The sequence below is a fragment of the Cinclus cinclus genome, chromosome 9 (assembly GCF_963662255.1).
Source record: "Cinclus cinclus chromosome 9, bCinCin1.1, whole genome shotgun sequence".
NCBI classification, from domain to species: Eukaryota; Metazoa; Chordata; class Aves; order Passeriformes; family Cinclidae; genus Cinclus; species Cinclus cinclus.
The window spans coordinates 15,292,830-15,315,898 of NC_085054.1; the positions used below are offsets into that span (position 1 = coordinate 15,292,830).

At 44.8% G+C, this 23,069-nt stretch overlaps 1 protein-coding gene across 9 annotated transcripts in view; it reads left to right on the top strand.

Moving 5' to 3' along the window:
* Nucleotides 1–23,069, top strand: part of BIN1 (bridging integrator 1) — an 87,154-nt gene that overhangs the window by 60,539 nt on the left and 3,546 nt on the right. For 2 of the 9 annotated variants that reach the window (XM_062498719.1, XM_062498721.1), the window contains 5 exons: nucleotides 1,265–1,347; nucleotides 8,718–8,868; nucleotides 12,911–13,039; nucleotides 21,578–21,670; nucleotides 22,454–22,564. In XM_062498719.1, coding sequence (XP_062354703.1) covers nucleotides 1,265–1,347; nucleotides 8,718–8,868; nucleotides 12,911–13,039; nucleotides 21,578–21,670; nucleotides 22,454–22,564 — 567 coding nt within the window. Of the gene's footprint in view, nucleotides 1–1,264; nucleotides 1,348–4,012; nucleotides 4,058–8,717; nucleotides 8,869–12,910; nucleotides 13,040–15,866; nucleotides 15,975–17,565; nucleotides 17,590–21,577; nucleotides 21,671–22,453; nucleotides 22,565–23,069 lie in introns of all 9 variants that reach the window. The other 7 variants (XM_062498722.1, XM_062498726.1, XM_062498718.1 and 4 more) reach the window with 6 other exon arrangements.

Here is a 23,069-nt window from a genome sequence, read left to right on the forward strand (position 1 = left end):
GACCAGTCTGTGGGAAAGTCCTCCATTGTCACTGTCGTTTACAAATATGTTCTTGTTTTTTTAGTTATGAGCTAGAGAAATCCTGAACTCCTTAGTTCTGTATGCTGCGTGAAAATGTAAATGTTGCACTAGTCTCAAGCCCAGCTGGAAAACCCTCATATTCCCTCTGCTCCCTAATGTCATCCTGACAACAAAACTGCCACTAAGCAACAGGAAACATTATAGTCCTTCAATTCCCAGCAGTCAGGGGCCCTCTGCCTTGCTGTAACACATCCATTTTGAGCCCTGCTGACATTTTATGGGTTCTTTTCCAGTTAATAGCCTGCTCTTCTCCACTGAGGGATGAACTAAGTGTTAAGAATAGGGAGGATTGTTGTAATTACTAGTTTGTTGCTGTTAACTTCCATTCAACAAACCATGGGAAAGATGCTTGTGAGACAGGAATTATCTTCTTGTATGATTTTTCTTGTGAGGATTTTTTTCTTTCTTGAGGAATTTTGTATGAGGCAGGGCTTTTGCTTTGTTCCATAAGAGCCATCTGTTTATTTTTACTGCTGCACCATCCAGTTAATTGCTGGTGTTGCCTGCACAATGCCTCCAACCTTGATTTCATGGGATCCCTCCTCTTACCAGTGATAAATCAGGTGTCTTGTCTTGTTAATGGATTGGCTGTTTCAGAATAGAAGTGTCTGGAGTGACTGTTGTAGCCTTGGGTGCCAGGGAGAGTTTAACCCCTTATATTGCATTTCTCCAAAGACATCCAGTTTCTGCCCAAGCCTAGATGTCCCAGGCCCAGGTGAAGTTAAGGGTTGTTCACCTGAAGGCCAGCTGCCTTTGGCTCCACAATTGAAATGGCCATATCCCAAGCTTTGGTAAGCAGGCCTGAGAAACAGCTTTTGGCTATAAATCCAGAGTGAAGCTCCAGCTGTAGCACACAGATCTTAGGTAAACAATCAGCTTGTTTCTGCAGTGATATCTGGCAGCACACAGGTGATAGGGAAGGAAAGAGGATGATCTGTAAGGAAGACAGAGCATTCCCAGAGATGCCAGCAGCTCTTGGATGGCTCAAGTGCTGTAGCACTGCATACCCCACAGAGAAGTGGAAACTGATTTAGGGTTGTCCTCTCTTGGGATAGCTGAGGAGCTGTGCATGTCCTGCCACAAGCCTGTGTTTGGTCAGACTGTGCGGGCCAGCCCAGGCTCTCTTCTGGCATCCGAGCTCTTTTCTCATTATTTTTCTGTCTTTTGTTTTTGTGTTTTGCAGTTGAACCAAAACCTTCATGATGTCCTGCTGGGTCTAGACAAGCAGTACTCAGGCAATGCCTTCCCTGTTAAAGCACAGCCCAGGTCAGTAACTGTGGATGGTGTCTTTCCTTCAGCAGGGAAGGTGGGACAGGGATATCTCTACCTACCCAAGGGTATTGAAACCTCCAAGTTGTCAGTTGTAAGTGATTTGCCCACCTGGCAGTGCCCTCCTGAGACTTCCTAGGGCTATGCCCAGGATTGCACTGGGTGATGCAATGCAATACGTCTTACCTTTCTAGGATAGCATCTGGGGGCCTAAACTTTCACTAGGTGCTGATATTTAGGCAACTGACTCTCAGCTCTGCTTTTAAATTCTAGTTCCAGCTACTGAGCTGCCCTTCTTTCTGGGTCCGGTTGCCCAGCACCTGTCCTGTTCTTTCCCTCAAAAGCTCCCACCATGTACCTGCAGCTTGTCAGCTTGAGCACCAAGAGCCCATTTCCCCAGCCCCTTCTTTCGCCCTCCAGACTTGGTATCACTGTTTTTCCAAAGCCTTATGCCCATCCTGTGTACCCATCTAAAGTGTGTTTCTCCTTTCTGTGGAAGTAGTTGCAGTAATATGAGGCCTCCTGAACTCAGAGTACTTTCAATCCAAGTGTGTGCAAGGCGTGAGTGTCCTCTGGGCCTTCAGTTTTCTTTCCTCTGCTGGGTCCTGTCCTGTATGTTTAAGTGCAAGTCTGCACATTCCTTAGCACTGAGAAGGGAGGGAGAGGTTGGGCTCTGGATTAGGCTGACTGGCTCCCATCCAAGTGCACGAGTGATGAAATGGTGTTGGGCTCTGGTTTCCAGCTGCTGCTAATCCCATGTGCTGGGTGAGCAGGAGCACAGCCCAGGTCCTCAGCTGGTGTGTTGGTGGAGGGAGGTGGTGAAGTCAGCATGAAGTAAGGGCAAGCTGTGGTCTGAGTGCATTGGTTTAGAAGGGGTAGATCAGCTGTTGAGACCTCTGTGCTCCCCTGTGTCTCCTCCTAGTTTAACCTGTTGCAGTCATGCATAGTTGACTTGCATGTCTTCTCCCAGCAATTCTTCCAGTGTGGTGTTTGCCAACTCTAAAGAAAGAGGAAGTCTGAGTTGATTTGGCTCGTGAATTCTGGATTGCTGACAGCAGGCTAGCTGGAGAGCTACTTGTGAAAATAACATCTTCCCAAGTTAGCATGTGGTGTCTATTGATCATCACAACCCAGCCAGACTGAATCCTTGTGAGGAGGCTGTGGTGTCCATACTTTTGCTGCCATGGGCTGTGTTGTCTCTGTTAGCAGCATCCTATCCTCCAGGATCCTTGGAGGAGGATGAGGTAACAGGACAGATGAGGGTTGTAGCTATTACTTTTCCCAGGTCCTTTTTCCTCCTTTCTCTATTCCCCAAGGAACTGGTTGTAGGCAGTAGTGACAACCTGTCCCAGAGATGTTAATTGCTGCTGTGGCAGAAAGTTTCTAGCCTTAAAGAGCTTTCCATGAAGAAATTACCCATTTTTACAATTCCTGCCCCATCTCTACACAATTTTTGCCCCCACCCCAAACTCCTAGCTTCCCCTGGGGCTATAACAGGTGTCTCAGCTGCAGTTCTGTGCCCTTTGGCTGGCTAGGAGACCACATGTCCCTAAAACCAAAGCTGAATGCATGCACGGGGATCTCTGTGTGGGCAGCAATCTGAGTGCTGCTGCTTTGTCACCTAGTCACTGCATCTCAGCTGAGATGCCAGAACTGTCCCAGAGAGACTCTTCCTCCTGAGCACAGTGGAGCAGGGTGTTGTAGGAGGGTGTAACAAAGATTTGCCTGGGTAGTTTTGCAGTGACCAGGAATGCTGTGAGGCACTTCTGTGTCTGCTGCACATCTGGCCCTCCATTGTGAGGCAGGGGTGGGGTGAAAATGTGCAGGAGGAAGTAGCCTTCACTCATCTGATGGCTTGTTGTGGTCTGCAGTAGGAGCAGATGCTTCCTTAACCCTTTTCTACTGGGAAGGGGATTGGGGATTGATACAATGGCAGGAAATGAATGAGGAGGTGTGAGAAGAGAGGCAGTTATCTGTGCACATCATTATGGCATTCATGTGAGGCCCTACAGAATGCTGTGGCTGATGTATCTGGTGTTGGCAGTGTAGCACAGTAGCACAGAACAGCTGGGGTATTTCTGGGAACCTCAGATGTATGTCTGGGATTTGCTGCTGAAAGAGTTTCAATGTTCAGGGCTCAGATGCCTAGGAGACTGAGGAGATCTGTGGGATTATCCTAGTATGATTGGGTAAACTGGAAAAAGACATGGTAGGAAAGCTGCTGGTTAGGTTCCATGTATAAGACTGCATAAGAAAATAAGAATGGGAAGCTTGTTTCTTTTGCGGTGATATTCACAGGGGAGAGTGAAGAGCTGTGAAAGGACATTTGCAGTACTCTGGTGGTCTCTGCAGTTTTCTTTGTCTTCTCCATTTGCACCCTGGCTCCATATTCCAAAGTGCAGGCGAATTTCTAGTCATATATATTTTACAGGCATAAAGAAACTTCTACTTTCTCCAAACCTTGTCATAGCTTTCTAGTAATGAAGGGAAGTATGTATGTGTGTGTTGATGTGTGTGTGTGTGTGAGAGAGGAGATCCTGTCATCTTCATTACGGTGAGTTTTGTGGCACCAACTAAATGGGTGCTTGGAAGCTTAACTTTTCCTCCCTGGTTCGTCTGTGCCATCCTGTAACTGAAATGATTTGCGTGCCATCCTCAACAGAAAGAAAACTAAACTGTTCGCCAGGCTGAGGAAAAAAATGAGCAGGTACCGGTATGGAGAGCAGCATTTCGATACGTGTTTGATTTAGTTCCTAAAACTGGAGAGGCTGTTGCTGGACTCTAACAGCCTGGCACGTGTTAACCCTGTGGTGGGAGAGGGGTCCTTTGCATGATATGATGTGGATGTGTTCATGGCCTGCTGGGTCCTGCTGAGATCTCTCTGTGTCTGGATAATCCCATTAACTGCTTGTGTGCCTGGTTTGAATCCTTGCTTCTTTCCCTATCTAAGAAGGCAGTGTGAAAGCTCAGGCATTTTCTGTCCAGTTGTTTTTGTGTGGTGGAAAATGCAGTGCTGGGTTTTCCATGGGAAATAGAATAAATTTTGTTGTTTAACAGCTTCTAGTTTTACCTAGTGGGTTTGTCCTTTGGAGCAGGTCTGAAATGCTGCATTCTCATCCCTCTGCCTTGCCAGGAAGGATCAGTAGGCAGGCCTTTCCCACTCAGAAGTCCTGTCCAATCTATCTGTTGCAACTGGGAGAATGATGAGGTGGGAGAAGGATACTTCCAGCTTTGCTCATTACTTGCACTGTTCTTGAGGTTCCTCACGATCTTCCTCCATCCATTTAAAATTTTGTGCAGGGCTGGAGGAAAAGGAAGCCTCTTGTCTTGTATGAAGACTAATGTCTGCATCTTGCCTTCAAAACAGTGATGGCATTGATTTACTGGATTGCTACAATGCCTGGAGTTACCATAGGTCAAGGACTCTGATAAGAATGTGCTTTGGAGGAAAGTGGGAACTGCTGCGTAATGACATGAAAAATTCCTCTAATTTTTGTTTTTCTTTTTGTGTTGGTACTCCCTCCATGGGATCCTTACAGGAAGGAAAAAAAATATAGAAGCATTAAGATTGTGTCCTGCCAGCAATTAAAGAAGTGCTGGTGGATTTGGATCCTTGTTTTTCCTGATCTGGTTTCCTACTGACTAGGGCAAGTCATGCAGCCCTTCTCTTTGTTCTGCTATGCATACTTTGTAAAGTGGGAGGTTGGAGAGTGAAGAGTAGTAATTTCACAAGGAAGCTGATGGGCAAACTTAGATATTTGTATCTTCAAATGCATCAAATGCAAGTAGTAAAGCAATATATTGTATTGTTACTATTCTGCTGTAGGGAAAGGAGGATTCCCTGGAGTATTTCTCTGGATGTCTGTCTCTGGTCTTGGTTGGAGTGGTGGTGTATCTGAACCAGGCAGGAGGTCTAATATTTCCTGAGAGTGGATGGATTATACAACAGAAGGACAGCTAGTAAATCTCCCCTTGATGAGCTCTATTCACAATGGGCTCCTGCTCTACCTTGGTAAAGTCCAACTGCCCCAGCAGTTAAGGTGCCTGACCTGGGCTCTGCTGGGGGTTTCTGCTGTCAGAGCAGCTGCTGGGGTCACAGAGAAATGTGCCATCCCTAGTGCAGAGAAGGAGGATCTGGAACTCGGACAGTCTTTGATCTGCAGCAAGAATGTACATTTGTACCACACCATATGTTTGAATATGTAGGTTCTTTTTTCCTTCTTTTTCCCACCTGCTCTTTAATTTTTTTTTTTTATTTCTCAATAATTCTCCAGCATGCTCTGGTAGTAAAAAATTAATTACCTGTAGCTAAAGTGCCCAGTGTGAGCCTTAATTGAGATGCCTACCTTTTTTTTTATTTTCTTTTTTTAACTTGAGAACTTGGCAGGACATGACTGATCTGTTTTTACCATACTGGAAAGTAGGTTTTATCCTCTGATGTAGGATTGTTACAAGTGCAAGGGAAACATGTCTGCAGATGTTACTCTGCCATTCCAGAACAAATGAAGCAGCACCATGGAGTGTCTGGGAGTTCAGCAGCACTAAAAGAGTATGGGGCATTTTGGCTTTCCTTTCAGCTGCATTAGATCTAGATCTCTTTCCTGTTCTCTGCAGAAGAAAGCTGACACCCTTTTCCCTTCCTTACCTGATATTCCTGGAATTGGCATCACTTCCCATTTGCTCATGGGAAGGAAAAAGAGCAGTGACCTTGTTGTTTTGGCTTGCTTTTTACTGCGGTGCTCGTGTTTGGTCATAGGTAGAGTCCCCGCACTCTTGATTTTTCCTGTGTTTCCTGGAGCAGCCTGGAGACAAGACTTTGCTCTGTGTGGGCAGTGTGTGCTCCCCGGGGACATGAGAAGGACAGAGGATGGTGGTGACCATCTCACTTGACGCTGGATACACTGGCTAAATTCAGTAAAGTTACAAAGCAACAAGTGCAGGAATGAAGGTGCCGCTCAGGGGGCTGAAAAAGGCTCAGCCAAAATTAGCACTGGCATTTTCCTAGGGGGATGGGTCAACACATCAAACAAGCTGTAAATAGTAGTGACTTAATGAAGGGTTTAGTGTGGGGCCCTCACAGCCCAATTCTTTTCCTCATCCTACAGCGGCTGACTCACATGGGAGTCTTTTACCAATATATCTCCAAATTAAGTCACTGCCAGGCACTGGAAATAAGTCACTTCAAAACTGTTCCATAGTCTTTAGAAAATAAGCCTGAACTCCTTTCTCACTGGGAGAAGTGGCCTTTTCAAGTCCCTAGAAGGAAACTCTACCCTTGTCTTGGTAGGCCATCTGAAATCCAGTAGTCCCAGTATTCCCAGTGTAATCTGGGCATTTGGGAAGTCCTGGCACACATGCAGATCATTGTGTCCCCCACCTTCTCCAAAGAGCTTTCAACTCAAGCTTTCAAGGGGAGGTAACACGTACTTTTTTTTTTTTTTCCTCCAAAGTCTAGCTCTAGAGGATGTTTTTTGACATTTCCTGGTGACTCCTGTTTGGACCAGGACTTTACCTTCACTCTCCAACCATTACTGCATTTAATCTGTAGCACAGCTTTGTAAATGTTGCAGAATTCTTTACAGAACCTATGCATTGAAGTGTTTTCTGGGAACTCTGAGGAAGGACACTGTTCAGTCAGACTGAAGAGCTGCAGGGGTTGGCATACATGTTCTTTAGTCTCTCCTCCTCCCTTATCCTTTTTCATGTCCCTCATTCTCCTGTGGTGTGTGTGCTCCTGGTTGAGAGCTACTGGCAGAGAATGTCATTGGGTTTGTTGCATCATGTGGGTGTGCTGTTGGCATCAATGTCATCAGAAATATCCAACCTGCATGTGGACCTGAGAAAAAGTGCTTTGTGGGGAAATGTGTGTGTGGGGTGTGGATATGGGGGGAGAAAGTTGGGGGAAAGGGTGAGGGCAAAGTGAATGAAGAGGGAATGGGATGGGGAGCTTGAAAGCTGGAATGCTGAGCAGGGTGAGATGCTTGCTTGTTAAGAGGAGGTTTGTTGAAATGCCTTGCTATCTTCCTCTTGCTATTCCCCACTTATAAACAAATGTTTAGGAATGAGGCCATCATGCACGTTGGCCAGTGATCACCACAACTCAGGCATCCAAGTGTGAGTGGATGTACGTGTCTGAGGCTCTGGGCTCTCTTGGGTCAGAGCAAAGTAATAAATTACTTGATCTCTCTGCAGAATCAGATCTGCCTTGCTTTAGTGCTGGCTCTATGCCAGGATTTAGTGTCTCAACTTGTAGGAAAGGATCTGTTTTCTCAGCTTCTCTCAAGGCCTTGAATTTCACAGAAAGTGTGACTTTATAAGTGGAGTCAAATATCACTCCCTGTAGATGAGGTTGCACAGCCCTTTTGCAATATGCTGTGATATTATATTTTCATCTGTGTATGGTTTTGCCAAACTGTAACCACTTCTGCTAAAATACCCCCAGTGGTGAATTTTCCCTATTGAAATTCTCTGGTAGCCAACTTTTTACTAAATCTCTCATGATTCTGTATTTTGAAGCAGACTTGACACCAAGCCAGGGCACGCCTGGAGGGAAAGGCATGTGCCTCTTGCCATTCCTGTGAAAAATCTGCCCAAATCTGTCCAAGCTGTGAACCAACAAATGCCATTGGCATATGCTTCTTGCATCTTAATTCCCTGAAGAATCCCTCTTGACTGTGTGTCAGAAACAGTCTTGGCATAATGACCAACTAGGGAGACCTTTCGTAATAGAAAAGTCTCTGTTAGTAGCCAGAATCTCACAGTTTCTTTGCTGTCTGGAATGATCTGTGGAGCCTCTGCTACTCTGCCTCTCTACTAGCTTACTCAGCTCATACCACATCAAGGAATAAGATATTCTGTGATTACAGCCTTAGTTCAGGTGTTGTGAATCTATTAGTCATAACCCATGCAGATGTCCATGGAACACCACACAGAAAAAATTGAATCTGTGGAATTTAAAACTAAATTAGCAGCATTGAACTCCTTTCCCCATTTGCTTCCCCAGTATTAAAGATTATAATTTAACATCAGGCACTTATATTAAAATCTAGCAAAATTAAGGATGCCTGGTTGTTTTACTTTTGTTTTTCTGTGTTTGAGGCAAGTATATCAATTCTGTAGGCATTTAGTGAGGAGCCTGCTGCAAAGTAATGCTGCTGCAGTGTGTTGGACTGCAAGTGACTCAGCAAAGATGCTTCTCAGAAGCTCCAAATGTCTTCATTGCATATCTAGGCAGTGAAGCAAAGAGATAATGGAGACCACCGATCTATGCTGGTTAGCACAACTCCTAGGCCTGGCTCAGACTTCACTCTCTTTTTCTTCTCCTCTCTCTCCCCCTCTCTCCCCCTTTCTCTCTCCACTTCCTTCAGTGACAGCACCCCAGCGAAAGCAAATAAAAGCCCCTCGCCTCCACCAGATGGATCTCCCATCACCAGCCCTGAGACCAAGACTGTCAACCATGAGCTGGAACCATCCACTTTGGAAGCACCTGGGGCAAGCATCCCAAAGTCACCGTCTCAGGTAGTGTCCCCATGACATTGACCATATCTCTGCTGATGGCACAAGCTCTGTGAGTCAAAGACATCCATCAGTTGTTTTGTAGACCTCATCCTGCTACTGGGCACACAGAATATGACATGATCGTTGTTCTCTTCCACTGGTTCCTGAGAAAGTTCTAAGAATGCAAGTTGCTTATTTGCCATGTTCATACTGTAAGAACCGAGCGTTTTTGAATGACTTCACAGGGGGAAGGCCAGTAATACATTTTGCTGTCTGATAGGATGGCCAGGAAAATCCAGGGAGGATGGAGTTGTAGCTAGGTGAGGAAATTTGTTTTTTACATTTGAATTAACCTGTGGAATTCAGTGGTCCAGTTTCTTCTCCAAGAACTTCAGTAGCTGAGAAAGGTTAAAAAAAAAGCTTAATATTCTGTGGAGAGCATCTGTACTTTGGATGATGTTTCACTTTACTATCAATATACAATATTATGCTAAAAAAAAGGGGATTATATTTTTATGGTAGAAAGAAATTAGTTGGGTTCCAGGAAGAAAATCCGTTGTATGGAGTCTGATACCTTCCATATGGCCTTCATTAGGCCTTTCCTTATGTAGGAAATATCCAGCAGCATGTTCAAAACAGTAGATGCAGCTACTCAGCATATCATATATGTTTTACTCTGGGAAGATAAAACATCTACTTCATCTTCTTGTCCCTCTGTTGCTGAGTGGGGGGAAAAGCTTAGTAGGGAAAAGTAGTAACTAGGCCAGATTTATGTTGGTTTCCGAGCCTTGTCTCTCAGTAAGTGGGACACTGGGAGTAGTCTCCCAGGAAGAATTAAAGCTAAGAGATTCTGGCCAAACTGGTAAGAAAACCCACTGCTCTCAAAAGAGATGAGTGCAACCCAGAGCTTCCTTGCTGTTCCCATGCATAGCAGTGTGATTCCAAATCCAAGGCTGTAGCATAGTTTTTCTGCTGTTTCTGGATAGCCTCTCGTGGTATTTTTCTCTTTACTGCATATTTGATTTTTAGGATTATTGAAACAGGAGAGGGTCGTGTGAAAAGATTTCTTTTCCAGCCCTGTGAGATGTGTGGATGCCTGGCAGTGTCTTTCCAGGACTTCTGCAGGGTCTCTGAACATCTCAGCAGTGCAGAGCCTAACCATGGCATCACCACCAACATTGTTAGGACCTTTTGAGAAGGCTGTGTGTTGAGGGAGAAAATATAGGATATCCAGAGTTGCCCTTCTGTTGCAGGCTTCTTTGTTTTTTGTTTTTATTTTTCCCCCCAGAGATTTCCAGAATTTGACTATAAAATTTGGAGCAAGAAATCATAGAAATTTATTAAGCTGTTCACAACAGACTTCACTCACCCTGCCTGTGGACTCGTCTTGCTGAGTTTGGTTTCTTTCCTTTCATTTAAATAGCACACATAATCCTTGTTTTTGCCATGTTTCTCCTTCACTTGCTGCCTGGCTGCCCGCAGGAATGGGGCCAGAGGCACCTCTTGAGGAGCAAGCAGGATATTCCAGCACAGCCCTGGCTTGGATGGGCCACAGGCAAGGCTGGAATGACACTTGCAGCGAATGCTGCCACCGCCTGGCAGCTCTTCCCCAATTTGTGTTTAATTCATCTCCCCAGGCATCAATCACTGCGCTGAAGAGCAAGAGCTCCACTCCCTATTCACTGCTGCTAAGAGATGGAGCTGGCTTCACAGGCAGGGAAGACAAAGGCAGGAGTTTCACACTCAGAGCCGAGCCTGGTGGCTCTATGGATAAAATCTAGAAACCAAGTGTGTGTCAGCTTGCCAGGCAGCTGGGAAGGGTCTGCAAGGGTCTGCTCTCTCAATAGTGCTCGACTTTTAACACTGAAATCTTCACAGGTGTCATTACTTTTGTCCTATGTGCAAGTGATTTGTTCAGTGGTCCTCTTAGGTAGGCTGAGAGGCCTCACCCTCTTTGGAAGGCTGGAGCCTAAAGCAACAAGCAAGAGCAATTCTCTGGCCTCTTTGAGTCTGAAATACCAATGGAGAATGTAAGCCAAGGCTGTGGAGAGGAAGACAGGACGAGGAGTGGTGAAATAAATGCTGTCTAAGTTTTGAACTGTTCCCTATACAGCCCCAAACAATCCCAAACTCTTTTTACTGTAGTTTAATTTTTAAAAACAGATTATTTCTGTCTTTTGGAAGAAATGAATGCTCTCAGCTCCTTGCAGAATAATTTGATGATGACACAAGACTTCAGGGGATCTGTGAAACTTAGAAGGTCAGACTTCTGCTCTCAGTTACACCACTGAAACTCTGTAATGAGACTTTTTTGAAATCAGTGCAACTGTGCTGAATTTGGGCAGATAAAGCTCTGTGAGATCCAAGTCAAGAGATTAATTTTAGAGGATTCATTTTATTCTAGGCAACAAAGTTGCTAGTGCATGATGAATTTATGGGTATAACCCAACATCTGTATACAATCATCTTTGAAATGTGGCTTTAGAGTGCTCTTGGAAGTCACGCTGGATAAAGCATGGATAGGCAATTTCCAAGACACTATTGCAGTGGAATGAGGGAGACTGACTATTTATATTAGAGGAGTGAATAGTAGAAGAGTTGTGATATTTTTGACTTGAGTGTTAGTAACTGGAGCCTTCCATTTCTGCAGAGGGTGGTTTTGTTCTGAGAGCAGCATTTCCCTGAAATTTCTGGTCCCATCTGACAAATGGGAGGCAGGGGGTTTTCAGGAAGGGATTGTTCTGAGGCAACATGGACACACCACCTTCTGCAAACAGTTAAAAGTTGGAAGTGAACACTTGCTTCCATTATTTCCCCTAGCTAGCTGTTCAGGGGGGAAAAAAGTGTTTTCATACACAGTCACTCTCTCTAAAGCAGGTTAATCCAGTAGAAAACCGGGCATGTCCTTAGAAATCTGAATAAAGGCTTTGTAGAACTCACTTATGTGCTGGGGGAGTGTAAGCACAGGCCTAGTAGTAATGGATTTCTGTGTTTCAGATCTGGGCTTGACACTGATACGCTGGGTGCACATTGTCAGGTCTCTGAGTCTTGCTGCCTTGGGTGCAGTAAGAAGATCAAGTGGCTGGAAAACTTCATTGTAAATGGAAGGCATTGTCAGTGCTGAGCATTGCTGTGGTGATGGGAACTTGTATGGTTGATTTATTCCAACACAGCAGCAGCTCCTCAAAGTCTGATTTGATCTAGGAATGATCATTAAACCTTGTGCACAGCAGAATACGGAAAGAATGTGGATGGGTTGATCTAGGCAGGGTCTACCAGAGCTTCCATGGGGTTGTGGATGTAGCATCAGGCTGAATCTTTAGCATGATGAGGGGTATTAGAATGGGTTAGAGTTACAGAGTGAGGTGGTTTTATGTATTCATTGGGATCTCCACTTGGGAAACACAACTTCATTACTGTCAATGCTCACTGGTGAAACTGAGAGCAGGGTTGGGCTCACAGCAGTCATGGCTTCTCAGGAGTTTGAGTTGTTCTTGCCTGAAGCTGAGATGCCATCAAGAGCTCCTTCAGACCTTTCTTACAGCACACTGAAAACCAGTGCACCAGGCAGGTCAGTCTGTCCTCATGGCCACCTGCCCATTGTAGGACAAATGGAGTCTGTTCTCATTCCCTTAGGTACGGTAAGTACAGCAGAGGGAGGCAGTGCTGCTCTGTTGTGTTGGATCATGTTCTCAGTAATTGATCTGCTCCCTTCCCAGTGGTTCTTTTGAAGGTTGCACATGCTTTAATTATGTATGCATGTCCTGTCAATGCATATTAATTTTGTTACGCTTCTCCTCTGCAGAGGGAAACTTGCCCACGGCTGAAGTGTAACTAATGATGCCAAACCTTCTCTGGAGGCGTGTGGTTATTTATTTTGTTTTGTTTCAGTCCAGCCCTTCATGCCTTCCCTTCTCTCTTCAGATGGAGTTGATTGGACCCTGCTCTGTGCCAGTGGTTGTGATTTCCCTCACCTTCAGTTTTTGTGACTAACCTGGTTCCTGTCTTTGGTTTTTTTGGGTGTCGCCGTGTGCGCTGTGGCCATGTGCTCACTTGCATGCAGTTGAGGAAAGGGCCTCCGGTGCCTCCGCCTCCAAAAGTCACCCCCTCCAAGGAGATCAAGCAGGAGAACATCATCAGTCTGTTTGATGACAATTTTGTCCCCGAGATAAGTGTGACAACCCCTTCGCAGGTTAGCTGCTATGCCCTGCCTAACTTTTCTCTGCCTCTGAACTCTTCCTTCAGACCTTTCTTCTCTTTGGAGGTGTCAAGCCATGAAACCTGGTCAGGTGAAAGATGAAAGCAAGCTCAGCATTGGACCTCAGAAGGCAAAGGGTTACTTAACAGCTGATTTAGAGGGGAGAGTACTAAAAGGCAGTAACAGGTTGCCCTTTGAGAGCTTTTATTTGTAGAAGAAACAGGAGAAATGCACCTGGTCAAGATACCAGAAAATAATCGCTGCATGTGTTCAGCAGCAGTGCCTGTGGATTATGACTCTTCATATCCTGTGGTGTGGTATGCTCTCTCCAAGCCCACTGGTTCTTAGTGTGGATGAAACATGTTTTTTTTCTGCTCATGTACATCCCTAACTGCTGATCTTGGCATCTCTGCCAGGTCTGAGAGAAGACAGTTTTGTGCTCTCTGTGCTTTCACCCATGGGCTTTGTGGTTTAAAGCCTAGGTCTGCACAGGAAAGGTCAAAAGGAATTGTCAAAATTCTCTTTGCAAAGAGTAGCTGATGCAGTTAGATGGGTAGGACTGTGCCTGCAGTTAAGACTGCTGACACAGTCTGTCAGTATTGTCAGAAATGGCACCTTCTGAAGCCCTGAAAAAAGGGAAAACATTTCCAAATTACAGATTTTCTTCTTGACTTTCCCTTTGATTTATGTCACTGCCAGAGAGGCTGTCCAGGTGGGAAGTTCTCTGTTGGATCTAGGAGAATGGAAGTCCTTATGTATATAGGAGCCTGACCAGATTTCTGGCTGTATCATGAGATACCTGCAGCTACTTTATTTAATTATACATATACACATATATAACGTGTATATATATTTCCCCTAAATGCTTGTTAAAGCACAAATCATATCTCTATCAGTGCTCATCTGTGACTCATTCCCTAATTTCTTCTTGCGTCATGCTGCTCCATTGCCTCTGGTTTGCCACCTTCCATCCAGCTGCTGAGGGGCAGAGATGAAGTGGGGAGGGAAGGAAGTCCATGTTAGATTTGGCATTGCAGTAGATAAAACTTTCAGAGTGGAGAGATGATTTGACGTCAGTGTTGGAAGGCGGGGACTGCAGGCAGCTGAGCAGCTCTCTGTCATCATCTGTGCTTCCTTCTCCTGTATTGTAATGGACAGCTCTGTCTGCCCCATGGTCTGTATCATGTGTTTCCATGTGAATGCCAGCCCTTAGACATATTCTTTTGCACCTGATCAGTGCTCTGAGCCAGAATGGGATCTGCTGTGACTTTTGACCAGATGGGAGTTCTGAGGGAGGACTGTGGTTTCTAGAACAATCTTCACTGAAGGGCCCAAAAGCCCCTGGCATCCAGTGTGCTGCTCAGGGCTGTTCCTGACAGATATCTTAGTTCCAGTGAGCTGTCTTGTGGGAGATTTGGGTAAAGGCAAGGGGTACTAGCCCTTGCATTCAAGTCTTGAATGACAGGTAAGACTATTCCATGGCTGCAGCCTTTGTTGTCTCACTACTAAATGAAACTAAAGATTGGGGTTGTAACCTCTCTGGTGGGTGGCCTGGATGTGCTGGAAGAGCATACTAGAATTACTAGAATGCCAGTTGGTTTTTGCACGCTGGTCAGGCTCATTATTGTGTGGTTCCTTGTCCTCATCCTTGTGGATCTCAAAATAGACATGTTCATAAGGCAGAGAAAAATCGATAAGAAAATAGTGGTGAGAGAAAATTAGAAGAGGTGAAAATGTTGGTGATGTCAGTGGTATTCAGAGGACTTACCTTGAATGGTGTCTCTTGCTAGTTTCCAGAAGCCTTTCCATTGTGGGATTTTGATATAACTGTGGAGACCAACCTGCCAAATTTTGTGTTACTGAAAAGGTAGCTGAAGTGGTAGGGCCAGTGAGCTGGGAGGTCATAGGAATTAGGGGCAAATCTTCCTTACTTCCCAGAGACAGCAGCTTCCTCTGAAGCTGAGTAGAAAGCTGTATGATGTGGTTAGCTTAAATCTAAGCCACCAAAGTGATAGTCCAGTTTTAAATGCTAATAGTCTGTGTCCTTTGTAGTGACTTCTTACAGTGGCAATCAGCAAATTTAGGTGGAGCATTAATCACTCAAAGGGAGTTATTCTAATGACTTTGAAGAAAGTAGCAAAGCTTCTCAAATTTATGCTTTTTAGAAGACTTATGTGTGTAAGTTTATGGGATGCCCAGAAATGAAAACTATTGGAAACAGCATTTTTTAACTGGGGAGGGTGGGGAGGTCACTTTTAGCTAGGGTGAGCTGTCATATTTTGTGTTTCTGACTCAGGAGGCAGGAGGAAATTAGAAGCTTTGGGAGTTAGCTCTGAGGTCTCTCAGACTTCTCTTCCAGCAATTTGAGTTGTTTTCTGCCTGGATTTGTGTTCCTAAGATAGGTTGTATGGATTACAGCTCTTTTATATGTAGCTGAGGAAGTTGGTCTGTCAGTATAAAGACATCTGGATGAGTTTTGGGGAGCAGGTACACATAGAAGAGCAGCCCTTCTGACTCGTCAGTGGCAGTGATCCTTTTGACCACAACAGATGAGGAGCTCACACCATGTCAGCTCATTTGGCCGGGTGGGAAGGTGAATGAGTGCTGTGGGAAAGGCTCAGGTTTGGTTTACAGGGTCCCCATGTGAGCTGCCTGTGGCTGTGGGCAGCAGGCAGTCAGGAATCACATCCAGTGTTTGCACTGCCACCATTTCTTCTGCGCTTGCAGCCTCAGCTCCGGGATATCACACACGCTCCCCTCCACCATGCACATGCGCGTGTGTCTAATGCTCATACTGCTTTTCTCCCTCACTGCTGCCAAGTTTGATGCCCCTGGGCCCTTCCAGGAAGGAGCCAGCCTGTTGGATCTGGATTTTGATCCCATTAAACCAGATGCCACTGTGGGGAAGACCCCCACACCCGCCTCCCAGGTTGGTTCATATCCCCGTTCCTTCTCCCTTCGTAACTGACTTGTTGCCGCCTGTGGTGTGACTTGAGTCCATCTGAATGATAACATGGACCTGAGCTGTGGGTGGCTGGGTCTTGGGTGTGGGTGCCCAGGATGGGGACCTTGGTCTTCTCTACTGGATGTGCAAGTCCTTGAAGAATCAGGTGGCTGCTGACCTGGTCACAGTCAGGCACTTGGTGCTTGTGGATGCTTGGGTTTTGCTCTGGTGATCCACTTAATGTATGTCCCTCCCTAGAGCACCATCCTCTGTATGCTGAATGCATTTAAGTTGTTACTCTGTGGATGGGATTTCTGCCTGAGCTCTGTGCTCCTCCTACAAATTGCTCTCAAATGGATTTGTAATTAAGAGACACTTTGATAATCTGCAGTTACTTAAGGTGAATAAGGCTGTAAATGGATATTCAAGTGATGTGAAGCCCTTCTTTTTCTGTGTATGACACAGCCTGCATCCACAGCTGAGAAGCAGCTTCCTGCCCATCACAGTGTGGTTATCAAAAAGAAAGATGCCTAATTCTCTTCTGGCCTGTACCTGATCCTGTCCTCTGTCAGAGGCAGGTGGACTGTGCCTCATTTTATGTCTAAATGACTGGAGGCTTTGAATATGGTTGTTGTCCTCACTGAGACTTCCCATTTTATATGTATAAGCTGTTTTTTTTTTTTTTTGCCTGTGGATGCCACTAAAATTTGTAATAAGCATAACTGGATTATTTATAGTGCATCTCCAGTATCATCATGTTAAGTAGGTCTGTATGGCACAGATTTTTGTAGGAATGACTTCTTTTGTCAGAGAGATCAAACATTAGGCATTTGAGTCTCCTAAAATAAAATACTGTATCTGCAAGATACTAGTTACTGTCATAATTAGATACACACCAATATGGCAAAGCTGTCCTTTTTTGGAACTTTATGTGGGTACATGGGCAATTAGTGTCTACTTGCCTTTTAAGACAAGTTGCATATCAGGATAAGCTTATTAAATTTTTTATTTTTCTTAAGTCACTAGTTAGAACTCAGATAATTGGTTATACTGACATAGGATACAAGTGTAAGTTTGACTTAAAATGGAATTATTAACCTTCCAGGAAGCAACAAATATTACACTAAGTGGGTTTTTCAAAAATGCTCAGCAATATCATATTTAATGTTTTAACCTAGTTATTATTAGCTTCAGAAGTCATAAAAGAGAGTCAAAAATCAATAATTTCTGCCGGTAACCAAAGTATAAAACTTAAGTGAAAACCACCTTGTTATCTAAACAGTCATGTTTATTTCCTGTAGGGTGGGCAGTGTGGCAGAGTGGTTAAGGTATTTTACTACTGATCCAAAGACACCACAGAATCATAGAACGCTAAGGGTTTGGAAAGATCTTAAAGATCTTCTATTCCCAGGGATGTGTAAATTCATGTACATACAGATATTTTCAAAACATGTAGAGATAAGTGCTGTTGAATGTGTGTGTCTGCTTCAGTCTGATCAATGTCTGTAATGTTTGTACTCACTGAAATAATCATGTATAAACATGTTTTATTTTTGTTGCTCTTTGACATGCTTAGTCTTTGCCTTGGGATTTATGGGAGGTAAGAAATTCATACTGCTTTTGTCTCTCATCATGTGCTGTTCACATGCCAGTGCCATCTCTGTTCACATACCTGTCTCCTTTCCTTCACTGTTTTTCCTTCCTGCACACCCCAGACCAAAGTTGCTTTATGTGCTGCTGGACCCACTTATGCATCTTCTATGAAGCCCCAGGGCCAACCACATGTTTACAAGTCAGTCTGGCACTCTAAGACTTACAATTCTACTAGTGCACAAGTCCATTGCCTTTCCCTGCTAACCCACTCATCTTTCCCGTGGCATAATGCTGTGGCTTTCACCTCATACTTAATACCACTGTGGCATCATCCTCGCTCTCCACAGCACAGTATTTCCTAAACTCTCTACATCCTGTTGCTCTCGTGTGCAATGCATAAATATCTCAGCTGCCCCTCATCATTACTGCCTGTAGCATTAGATATACACACATCTGGAACTGTGTGTGGTGTTCGCTGTTCATCTGTCGTTGTCAGAAAGGCTGATGTGAATTAGCTCACCTTGTGTCTACAATGGAAGTTAACTGCAGGCCCAGGACTTGCCTGGCATCTGCCTCAGCCTCAGCTTTGGAGCTTGCTGACAAGGAGACCCTGCACATGTCCTGCATCTGAACAAAGACCTGACCCTCGTTTATGCCCTCTCTATATACCTGGCCTGGACAGGTCTCAGGTTGCTGCAGATTAGCCCTGTGAGAGATATTTCAAACACAACTACTTTTGAGTCCCTCTGGACTGACAGCCAGCAGTGTGGACAGCAAATGCCTGCTGCTGGAGCTGGTTGTATTCACTGTAAGCTCGTGTGGAGAAATTGAGTCCTGCCAACCTTTCCATTCCCAAGGGCCAGATCACCCCTTAGACTGAATATTTGGTAGGACATGACTTAGCCCTGGCCTAAGGACTCACTGTGGCCCCTGCTGTCCTTCACATGAGCTTGGGTGATGTCAAGGAAGAAGGTTTCCCCTATGTCTTTTATCAGCCATCAGTGTCTAACATCTGTCATCCCCCTGTATCTGCATTGTCAGTCTGTCTTTGTAGGGAAGAAGAGACTGGTTTAGCTAGGAAAAATCCCTGTTTCAGGTGAATGGGCAGGGGTGAGGTATCTGATTGAGCTATGCTTACAGTCTTGGCTGTGAAAAGTTTTTTGGACCACTTCTCTCATCCTGCCAACTGATTTTACCCAAGGGAGAATTTGTTTAACCAGGAAATGCTACTAGTCAGGGTGCTCTCACTGTACCAATTCTCACCTTGGCATACCATACACAAAGAGAAGAGTTTCCTAAAGCTGGGGTATCCTCCTCTTCAGGTCTTTGCCAGTGCTTTTGTTATGAATGTTTTTAGCTGTTGATGAGAAGAGACTTTTTTGTGGTTCCTTAGTCCATAGGCCATGAGGTTACAACTACAACAACTACATAGAAACTTGAGTGCAGCAGAGCTGGCTTAGTTCTGCAGACTGGGAAATGTGCATTTGATGTGCATGATGTTGCTGTGAGAATAAGCAAAGCTTTCAAACTTGGTAACAGCAGTGAGCAATTCTTCTCCTCCCTGTACTATCTTTCCATGACTGTAAATGCTTTTATAGGGCTCAGGATGCCTGAAAGGTACATAAAACAGAAAAATTAGTAGCTGACATAAAAATGCCCTTTTTGGAATGCAGGAGATTAATTATGCTTCAGTTTCTCTGATTACTAAATACTATTTTTGAAAATTAGCTGCTTAAATAAACCCAAACCCTCACATAGAGCTCCTTTTCACTTGTCCATATAAAACCCATGCTTGGTCAGATAGAACTGGCCTGACATCTCTCCCAGTTCCAGTTTCACTGAACCCAAATGAAAACCTGTGAGTGAATCCAGTTAAAGAGGAGAATCCTTTGTAGCATTTCATATGCATATATTTACCTTGGCTCTACTAAGCTGCTGAGGGAATCCTGTAGGATGGGAACAGCTCTGCTCTTCTTAGTATCTTCTGGCAGTATAGGCTTGTGGACATGGGTTGGGGAGACATGAGGAAGGATGTGATAGGGGAGGAAAGCATGTGTTAGATGACACCACTGGAACAGCTGAAGGTAAAGTAATGGATTTTTATTAAATCAAGGATTTATTTCTTTGTTATTGCTGCTTTGTAATTAGAATGCTGCTTGGAGCATTATGCTAATGCATGGCTAATAGTCAGATGGGGATACATTTAAGGTTTACCATGGTAATTGCTTTACCTCGGGCCTTACAAAAGTAAGGCTGGGACTATGAGAGCTGCAACATTAAGAAATCTGGACAGTGGCTTTTTTTTGAATGTGGTTGTATTCAGGGGTACATGTGTCTTTGTTTAACTCCAACTGGCATCTGAGTACCACACAACCACTCGCTCTTTTCCCTCCCATTGGTGGGATGGAGGGGAAAGTTGGAAGGGTAAAAGTAAGAAGACTTGTGGATTGAGATGAGACCAACTTAATTAAAAAAAAATAATAATTGTAATGAAAAGGAAAATAACAGAGATAAATGAAACCCAAGAAACTCAAGTGAGGCAAATGAAAAACAATTGCTCAACACCAGCTGACAGCTGACTGATGCCCAGCTCATTCCTAAGCAGTGGTGCCTGATCAGATTTTCCCTTAGTTTATACACTGAGCACGATGACATTTGGGATATCCCTGTGGTCAGTTGGGGTCAGCTGTCCTGGCTCTTGTCCCCTCCCAGCTCCTTGTACCCCTCAGCCTCCTTGCTGGCAGGGTAGCATGAGAAGCTGAAAAGTCCTTAACTTGGTGTAAGCACTGCTCAACAACAACTACATCATCAGTGTTGGCAACATTATTCTCATCCTAAATCCAAAACACAGCCCTGTACTAGCTATTAGGAAGAAAACCAACTATCCCAGCTGAAGCAGGACAATATGTGTTTATCAGTTTATCAAATATATGAGGCATGCTAAAGCTGGGTATTTCCATGTATTAAAAGTGGCAAATTTTGGTAGTCTTCCCAGATGCTGCCTGGCCAGTCTCCCGAGGGGCTGATTTGCAGCCTTGGTGCAACAGATCCAACATACTTCCTGCATCATTGCAATTTCTGAGAGGGGCAAATTAATATCTTTATTTTGTGTTAAAAAGAGTGAACCTGACTCCAGACAGAGGAGAATAAAAACTTGAACAACTGGAAGTCTGTCTTAGGTGTTTGGTTGGTCTTTTGTTGTGCACAGAAACCCCTGTCCCCAGGCTTTTTAGAACAGCCTTTACCAGGCAGTGATTTGTGGGTGATACTGAATCTCCTTGGTGGTGGCAGCTTTTGTTCAGTAGAAACTTTGCATCAATACAAATGTGTTACACACCCCATCTGGAATGTTCATATGAGCTTTTTAGTAATAGAACATTCACAACAGAATCCAAATTCACAACTCTGGGTCTGTCTGAAATCAAAGGGAGTGAAAGTTAGCGCAGTGTCCTGTTTGATCCACTGCTGACGTCCTGTTGATGCTGGGTCTGGACTAAAGTCCATATCTGGGTACATTATTAACCATGCTTTTTTTGTTTCTGGGAATAGGCAAGTACTTAAATATTCTGTGGTTGTTGATCCTTGGAAGTAGACTATGATGAGATCCTTATTCTTTGGCGTGCGAGAGAGCTTGTATTCTCTTACAAGTGGGTAGTCTAGATCTAGTAATAAATACTGTGTGTGTGTAAAGTAGGTCTGCAGTTTGGATCGTGAAGAGAAAGAGGCACACAAAGTTTTGGCACTTCATTGGTTGCCTTTGAATTGCTGCCTGCTGCATGGCTGGAGTTGAGGGATTCTGGCTTTGTTGGGATTTCCATGAGTTGCAGAGAAAGGGGGAGTCAGAAATGTAGCCAGACCCTACAGTGTCTCACCTGTTAGTCAGCAGAGGCTCAGGCAGTGGCACAGAGCACTTGGCCAGGCTGGGCTGCACTTGCTGCACACACGTGCAGCTGGAATGACAGTAACTTCCCACTGGGATGACTTTTGTATTGCAGCCTGCAGAAGCAGCTCGTGCAGGAGCTGAAGCAGCTGGATCAGAAGCAGCAGCTGGAGCTGAAGCATCTAAAACTGAAGCTGACTCAGGATCGGTAAACACCTCAAGGGACAGCAATCCCTTTTCTCCATCCCTTTGTTATACAGCACATGTGGGAGGCTGGACAGGGAAAAGAGCTGTGCAGCTGCTTGGAAAAACATGTCCCTGCCACCAAAGGAGTTACAATGTTCTTATTCAGGGACCAGACTTTGTTGTATTTTGTCTTTATATTGCTTAGGGAGAAAGTTCTGCTGGACAATTCAGTTAAAGAATTGTCCTTTCACCCATGTTCTGAAGTCAGCTCACAGCCTATGCTGTCCTAAGTTGTGTTGTCAGCTGGATTCCCCCTTGCATGCCATTTATTTTACCTGCTCTGTCCTCTGGGTTCTGGCTGTGTTTCCTGAATATCCAGGCTTCCTCTCTTTTTGGTGACACTGCTGCCCTTTAGGGGACAGAGGTAGGTCCCATCTCATGGCAGCTTGGTTCCTAGAGGTGGTCACATTTTTGTTGTCTCTTCCAGGAGGACTCTGAGATTGAATTGTGACCACAGTTAACTGGGAAATGCTGGGAATTATGGTCTTGGGAGACCTATAACTCATCCCTGCCTTTCTGCAGCCCTAGGCAGAGAGAGACAGCAGTCAGTAATTCTGCCTACTTGCTGCTGCCTCTGCTGTCCCTTGGAGTGTTTTTGTTGCTGGTTGGTGTGCTGGGAAAGCCCACTGAAGCCATGGGATGGTTGGAGGGTCTGGATCCTCCAGGGTGGACTTGGAGCTTCAGTTTTGGATTCTCTTTTCTCAATGGCTTTTTTTCCGCTTCCTTGGCTGCCACTGCCTACCAGAGCTCTCTGCCTGCTGTTGTTGTGGAAACTTTCCCTGCAGCTGTCAATGGCACTGTGGAAGGAGGTGCTTCATCTGAGAGAGCTGACATGCCCCCAGGATTTCTGTTCAAGGTGAGTGTGTGGTTGTGTAGCATTGAGTTCCTGCTGAGGGTTTTTTTCTGCCCTGTAAGGCATTAACTGCTTTTCACTCTGCATGGCCGTGGGCTAGGCCACATTGAAAGACAGAATGGAAGTTGAAGGAGAGAAAAACTTTCCATCAGTGCAACTTCATGCAGTTCCAGATGTTTCAAAGGATTATGTAAGAGCATCAGCACCTAAAGGTGTTGTGTCTTTGCTGTACTGTGCAGCAAAACCTGTTCTCTCTGCTGCAGTGGTTTCTGTCTTGGTGGTGTGGTGATGTCAGTCACAGGCTCTGGATAGTGGATAAAATCTTGTGCTCCTCACAGGAAAAGTTAAACTTTGGCACAAGTGGCAAATTGAGACAAGTTGGGAACACCATCAGGAATGAAGGATTCTGTGTTTGGGGAAGTTAGAAAGCCAGGATTAACAGAGAAAGGTATAGGACTAGACAGGGAATTTGGGTGCTTATTCTGAATGTGCAAAAGATCACTTGCAG